Genomic DNA, 7,363 nt, shown 5'->3' on the forward strand with positions numbered 1-7,363 from the left:
GGATGAAACTGTTCCTATGACTCCTGTGACTGAGGCCCAAGACAACACTGAGAAACTGCTAGAGCAAGATGTCTGTGGATTCTTCTTGTTTACAACTTCCGGTCATGAATTCACAGCTGCTAGTCAAGAAATTCCTGCAGAGTTACAACCACTGTTGGAACAGTATGAAAAAGTGTTTCAGGAACCCACTGAGTTGCCTCAAAGCAGACCTTGTGATCACAGAATCCCATTGGTAGAAGGGGCAAAGGTTGTTAACCAAAGACCATACAGATTTCCTCACCATCAGACAGAAATATTGGAGAAAATCATTCAAGAGCTGCTGAAAATGGTGTTATCGGACCTAGCACCAGCCCTTTTTCCTCTCCAGTGTTACTACCCAAGAAAAAAGATGGCTCTTGGAGACTATGTACTGATTACGGGAAATTAAATGGCATCACTATCAAAAATAACATCCCACCCATGTTATTGAGGACCTCCTGGATCATCTCAAAGGAGCAAGGGTATTTTCCAAAATTGATCTCAGAAATGGATATCACCAAATCAGGATGGCCGAAGAAGACATACCCAAAACTGCATTCACTACTCACATGGGGCTCTTTGAGTTTCTAGTTATGTCATTTGGACCGACTAATGGCCCTCCTACATTCCAAGCATTGATAAATTTCTTGTTTGGCCATCTCAAGTTTGTTGTGGTTTTCTTTGATGACATCTTAGTGTTCGGTTTCTCCATGGAAGAGCACAAGGGCCACTTGAAGCAAGTGTTTGGCATATTACAAACACACAAATTATATGCAAAAATAGAGAAGTTCTCTTTTGGACAACAAGAAATTGAGTACTTGGGACATGTCATCAACTCAGAGGGAGTGTCTACTGACCCATCCAAGATACAAGCTATTAAAAACTGGCCAACTCCTACTACAGTTACTGAGTTGAGAAGCTTCTTAGGGCTAAGTGGATATTACAGGAGATTTATCCAAGGCTATGGGGTAATCTGTAGACCTCTGTTTGACTGCTTAAAGAAAGAGGGCTTTGCTTGGAAAGAGGAGCAACAAGAAGCATTTGTAACATTGAAAAACAAGCTCACAAATACTCCTGTGTTGGCTCTACCTGATTTCTCCAAACCCTTCATTTTAGAAACAGATGGTTGTGGATATGGATTGGGAGCTGTATTGATGCAAGAGGGAAATCTTATCTCTTATTTTAGCAGAAGTATTGGTCCTAAGGCAGCTGCAATGAGCACTTATGACAAAGAAGCTTTGGCCATAATTGAAGTAGTTAAGAAATGAAAACATTATTTTCTAGCAACTGCCCTAGTTATCAGAACTGATCAGGAAAGTCTGAAATACATTCAGGACCAGAAGATTACTGAGGGCATTCAACACAAACTGTTGTTGAAATTGCTGGGGTACAACTTCACTATTGAGTACAAAAAAGGGAAAGAAAATAAGTTAGTTGATGCCTTATCCACCAAGATGGGAATGGGCCGACCCGGCCCTGGACTTGGACCCAGCCCCGTGGCCCTAGGGTCAATATGTGAGGCCATGGGTTAGCCTGTTTTTATCAAAAAAATATGGCCCCTTTGACCCATTGGGTACGTGAGGCCGACCCAAGATCAAGATGAAAAAATCATGAATCCAGTGAGCAATTCCGGAGACTGGGAAGGCCAATGGGATAGCAAGCTGGGGTTGGCGAGGTCGATGGTGACCGGGACGATGAGCCTCGACGGTGACCGAGACGAACAAGAGGCTGGTTGCTTCGCTTCTGCATGTATGTACTAGTTCACGTAATAATCAATCAACCTGTATATCTGCTTGCTTCTTACACACGGACGTCTCCAACCGAATGGATTCACTATACTTTGGTCAGTTTCGCATATCAGTACATGATCTAATTTGTGTACACGGGCGGCCAGCAGCTATTATATAGTGTATAAAAAATGAAGTATAGCAATTCGACTGGGTCGACCCGTCTGACCCATCGGGTCGCACGATGCCGGCTCCACTGACCCGTATATCATTTGAAGGCCGACCCACTTGGCCCATTGGCCTCGACTTTTTGGGTCAGGTCAGTGACCCAGCGGGCCGACCCGGCCCATTCCCATCTTGACTTATCCAGAGTAAAGCACATGATTTCTGCATTAACTACAACTGCTGCCTCTCCCACTTGGGTCAAAGAAGTAATTAGGAGCTACCATAATGATGATAAGATCAAAGAGCCCATTGCTGAAAGTACTATGGATAAGTCTAGAAACACTGCTTATTCTTTCAACAATGGTATCCTTAGATTTCATAACAAGATTGTAGTGGGAACAACTACTAATCTCAGGCAGGAAATCCTCCAGACATTCCACAATTCAGAACTAGGGGCCACTCTGGAGAAAGAGCAACTTACCAAAGAATTAAGTTAGTATTTCATTGGCAGGGTCTGAAACAAGATGTTGTGACATTTGTGAAGAATTGCCCTATTTGCTAATTGAACAAAGCTGAGCACACTCACCCTGGATTACTAGAGCCACCTCATGTACCAGATTTTGCTTGGGCACATTTGAGCATGGATTTTGTGGACGGACTGCCAACATCTGGAAACAAAAATTTAATCCTGGTAGTAGTTGACAGATTTACTAAATATTCTCATTTCATTGCTATGAAGCATCCCATAACAGTGCAATCTGTGGCCAGAGCATTTTCTGACAATGTGTTCAAATTACATGGAATGCCACTAGTGATAGTAACTGACAGAGATAGGATTTTCACAAGCAACTTGTGGCAACAATTGTTCAAGTCTCTGAAAATCAAGTTGCACATGAGCACCAGCTATCACCCACAAACTTATGGTTAAACAGAAAGGGTTAATCAGTGCCTGGAAAACTACTTGAGGTGTGTGTGTTTCCAGCAACCAAGGAAGTGGCATGGAAGGTTGGCCCTAGCTGAGTGGTGGTACAACACTTCCTTCCACACCTCTCTGAAAATGACACCTTTTCAAGCCTTGTATGGATTTCCTCCCCCAATGATAGCAGAATCAGCATGGCCAGATGCTATTTGTGAGGATAATGAGGATCTGCTACACAATAGGGAGCTAGCACTTGAAGTGATCAAACAGAATCTTCTTAAAGCACAATCTAGAATGAAGCACTTTGCTGACAAGACGAGAAAGGAAAGAGAATTTACAATGGGAGAAATGGTGTACTTAAAGTTACAGCCTTACAGACAGTCTGCATAGGCATCTTAAGCTTCATTCTTAGTTCTATGGACCATTCAGAGTCCTTGAAAGAATTGGAAACCATGCTTCCAAACTGTTGTTACCAGAGGGCCATCAGCTACATGACACATTCCATGTCAGCCAATGAAAAACCACATTGGACCAGCAGTCATTCCTTCACCCAAGTTACCACTGGTTGGCCCTGATGGTATCATCAAGATAGAACCTAAAGCTCTGCTGGAAGGAACACTCATTCCAAGGAAGCAAGGAAACATCAACATTCTTGTGGTCAGGTGGTTAATCAAATGGAACAACTTGCCAGTGAAGGAGGCCACTTGGGAGGACTCAACATTTATCCAAAAAGTTTTCCCTGCTTTCAGAGCTTGAGGACAAGCTCGGTCTCAATTGGGGGGTATTGTCAGGCCCTGTTCATGCCCTTTCCCTGTTCCTGCATGCCGGTAGTCTTGATAGCCGTAGATCTCTCATCATGCGGCCCTGGTGATAGGATAACGGTTCACCATCTCAAGGCATCTATCCTCCATCGATCTGCCATCCAACGGCTGCTGACGCTCGCGAGTTGCTGTAGCTGTCTCCGACAACGCATGTACTCTGTTTTCTTTATTTCTGCTTTTGCTTTCCTGTAATGGCTATAAAGCCAGCCACCAGCGTGTGAGTGGGTATGATCATTTGTATTGGGTGTAAACCCTAGCCGCCGGTGGCGAGCTAAACTACTTTCCCCAATTTCCTCATCAAGAAACCCTAGTTTTGAGCTCTGTTCTTCTCTTAAATTGCTGCTGTGTGTTTGAGATTGCATAATTCAGAGCTCTGGTCCTGACACGCCCTTCCCCAAATTCTGTTCGCAAATAAGCCGCCGGGCAACGGGCTAATCGCCATCGGCCATCGATTGTTCGCACACACGCACGACGGCATGCATTGCTGGGCGGCGCGACGCGGCACATCGTCCAGATTGCAGCGGCATGACATCCAACCCTCGCTCCCTCTGATACTGATCTTGCCATCTTGGCACACATCAGCCTTCAATCTTGAAGCTCTAGGTTCAACCAGCAGTACGTATTTTCTGTTCATCGAAAATAGATGTGTTGATGTGGCCTAATAAATTACGACTACTAAAATTGGGATCTAGGGTTGCTCCTCATGTCGGTTCTTAGTTGAACTAAATTCACCTTGCTAATTAGACGTTGGTTATTGATATTCTCTCTGTATCTCATGCTGCTCAGTTTTTTTAATATAGTAGTTAAGAAGCTAAGAAGAAAAGATGGGCAAAATTACTTGAATGATTGCTTGATTACATTTATCGAAAGAGTTTTTTTTTCTTTCAAGTTAAGGAAAAGGACAAGCATCAAGGATCAGAGCTGTAAGTTTTTTTATCATTTGTTATATTCTATCTCTATATATCTTAGATGTTGCTATTTCGATATGTTGAACAAATAGTATTTCTATTTGCTGGGCAATCTAAAGTCATGACCAATTTTGTGAATCTATTATATTATGTTATATCTTCATGTATTGTCCAGCTTGTATAACTAGAATCAGTCATATACGCCCGCCAAACAATGCTTTAGTCTTTCAAAAAACTGCCTTTGAAATTTTGAATACACACTCTTGAAATCCTGGGCCCGCCCCTGACCTATGCCCTCTTCTCCGATGACTTAGCCAGGCCAGGCCGCCATTGAAGATCACCGTGCTGGATCCCTCTGGCCGCCGCCAGCTTCACCACCACTGCTGCCGAGCACCGCCTGACGGAGATCATCACTCGAGCCATGATCTCCTTGGCTGTCGCAGTAGCCCTCCACACCTCCACAACAGCTACCCTCGATCAGGACCCTTGCCGGCGACCAGAGGGGGAGACGGCAGGCGGTGGCTAGGGTTTTGGATAAACGCCTCTGCCCTTTCTCTTGCGTTGTGCATATATATAAGAACGTGTTGGGTTTTAACGGGTTTAGCACTTGGATGTTAATGTTGGTGGGATGACGTTTGACGCGTTGCTAAGGCCAAATTTGGTTTTCTTAATGAAGAAAATCGTGGGAAAACCCTCTTTCTTTCATTTCATTCATCCAAAAAAACCCCAAAGCTGCACGTACCCTGAATCCGCAGATGGAAATGCGCGGTCCGCCGTGGATTCTGGTTCATTGGATCGTACAAAACCAAACCTTGGACGACGTGTTTCTTTTTTCCTTTTTGCTCTTCTAATCCGACTCCGGGTGAGTCCGACTGACGCGCCCGTTGGCAGCACCGACTCGAGCTGGACCGATCGTGTCCGTTTCCTACTCAGATCCACCGTACGCGCACCGACACGCGCGTCTCTATATATTGAAATCAGACCAAACTCACGTCGCAACACAAACAGACGCGACGCGTTACACGGCGCGAAAACGATCGGGACTTTCGCCGACACGACGACGCCACCTCCGTTCCATCACCAGCCATGGCGCTCTCCGGCGACGGCGGCCCGGTCCTCCTCCACCCGCCCTCCGCGCTGCACCACCACGCCGTCTATCCCGGCCCCGCCCACCACCACCACCCCGGCATGGTCTGGAATCCCTTCCAGCCCACGTACGACCAGCAGCACCTCCTGCCTATGCCCATGCCCATGCCCGGGCCCATGATGGTGCACATGCAGCCGCCGCCCGTCGACCGGTTCGCCTTCGCCTTCGACGCCCACGCCAACGCCCACCGCCGCCGCCGCCGCCGCGGCGGTCGCGGCTCGAGGACGCCCTCGCCGCCCTCGTCGCCCGTGGGCCAGCCCGCCTTCGCCCGCCACGTCCACTGCGCCCCGCAGCCACCGGCGGAGGTCGAGGTTCCCGCCGTGTGGGAATGGAACCAGGCCGACGAGACGACGCCGCTGCTGCCGCCGCCGCACCCGGTGGTGACCATCGACACGGAGTTCCCGGGCACGCTGCACAGCTCCGCCACGCCGTTCTACCCGAGGGGCCCCTATGAGGTGGAGGTGCGCGACGTGTGGAAGTGGAACCTGGTCCGGGAGATGGAGGCCATCACGGCGCTGCTGCCGACGCACCCGGTGGTGACCATCGACACGGAGTTCCCGGGCGTGGTGCACGACTCGGCCACGCCGCGCGCCAAGCGGAGCCCGAAGGAGGCCTACGCGCTCGTGAGGAGCAACGTGGACCACCTGAAGCACCTGCTGCAGCTCGGCCTCACCCTGTCCGGGCCCGGGGGCAGCCACCCCGTGGTGTGGCAGTTCAACTTCCGGGGCTTCGACGAGAAGCGCGACCCGCACGCGCCGGAATCCATCGCCATGCTCAAGGCCCACGGCATGGACTTCGCCAGGCTTAACCAGGACGGCATCGACCCGGGCGACTTCACCGACGAGTTCATGCGCTCCGGCCTCAACCACCGCCGCCCGCGCCGGGGCAGAAGCGCCCCCGAGCCCCTCACGTGGGTGGCCTTCTCGGGCTCCTACGACTTCGCCTACCTCGCCAAGATGCTCTTCCGCCGAGGCAACAGACGGTTGCCGCAGAAGCTCGAGGACTTCAGAAGGCGCGTGGAGCTGCTCTTCGGCCCGTGGGTGCTCGACGCCAAGTACATTGCCAAGACCTGCAGCAGGCTCGGCGGGCTGGAGCTGGTGGCCGGCGATCTCGGGGTCCAGCGCCGAGCCGGCGTCGCCCACAACGCCGGCTCCGACAGCCTTCTCACCGCCGACCTGATGCACGCCATTGTGTTGCCCCTCGACTACGACGTGCGCAAGATACACGGCGGAAAGATCGATGGGCTCGTCTAACTGCACGTACTAGACTTGTAGACACGTAGAAACATGTTATTAGTAGTACTACAGTACTTTCTAAGGAATTCAAGTGATTCAGTTTTCTTGTTTGTTCGCATTCTTCTACGCTTGGATATGTTAATTCATCTCTAGTTCCACAAGAACCCTGAAGAACTTTACTACACTAGTGGTTGATGCGCACCTCCACGTGCTCCACCGCCTTAGGGCATCTCCAACGCCGACCCGCAAACCTTCCACATAGATACGGACCACGAAAGTCATCAAAACACGGGACTGTATCGGTCCATGGCGCGGTCCGAACGCGTTCTCTCCCGCAATCTGAAGACAAACATGTAGGGCTTTGCGGGAGTCCGGACCTCTCCCAAGCCCGCTTCTGACCACCTGGCCCACCCAAACCCCTCC

The 7,363-nt window shown here is 49.6% G+C and overlaps 1 protein-coding gene across 1 annotated transcript; it reads left to right on the top strand.

Moving 5' to 3' along the window:
- Nucleotides 1–6,202: 6,202 nt before the first annotated feature.
- On the top strand, nt 6,203–6,958 carry LOC119330921 (probable CCR4-associated factor 1 homolog 11). Its single transcript, XM_037604058.1, has one exon. It carries the CDS (start codon nt 6,203–6,205, stop codon nt 6,956–6,958), a length of 756 nt encoding a protein of 251 aa, XP_037459955.1.
- Nucleotides 6,959–7,363: the final 405 nt, after the last annotated feature.

Source organism: Triticum dicoccoides, chromosome 7A (assembly GCF_002162155.2).
Source record: "Triticum dicoccoides isolate Atlit2015 ecotype Zavitan chromosome 7A, WEW_v2.0, whole genome shotgun sequence".
Taxonomy (NCBI): Eukaryota; Viridiplantae; Streptophyta; class Magnoliopsida; order Poales; family Poaceae; genus Triticum; species Triticum dicoccoides.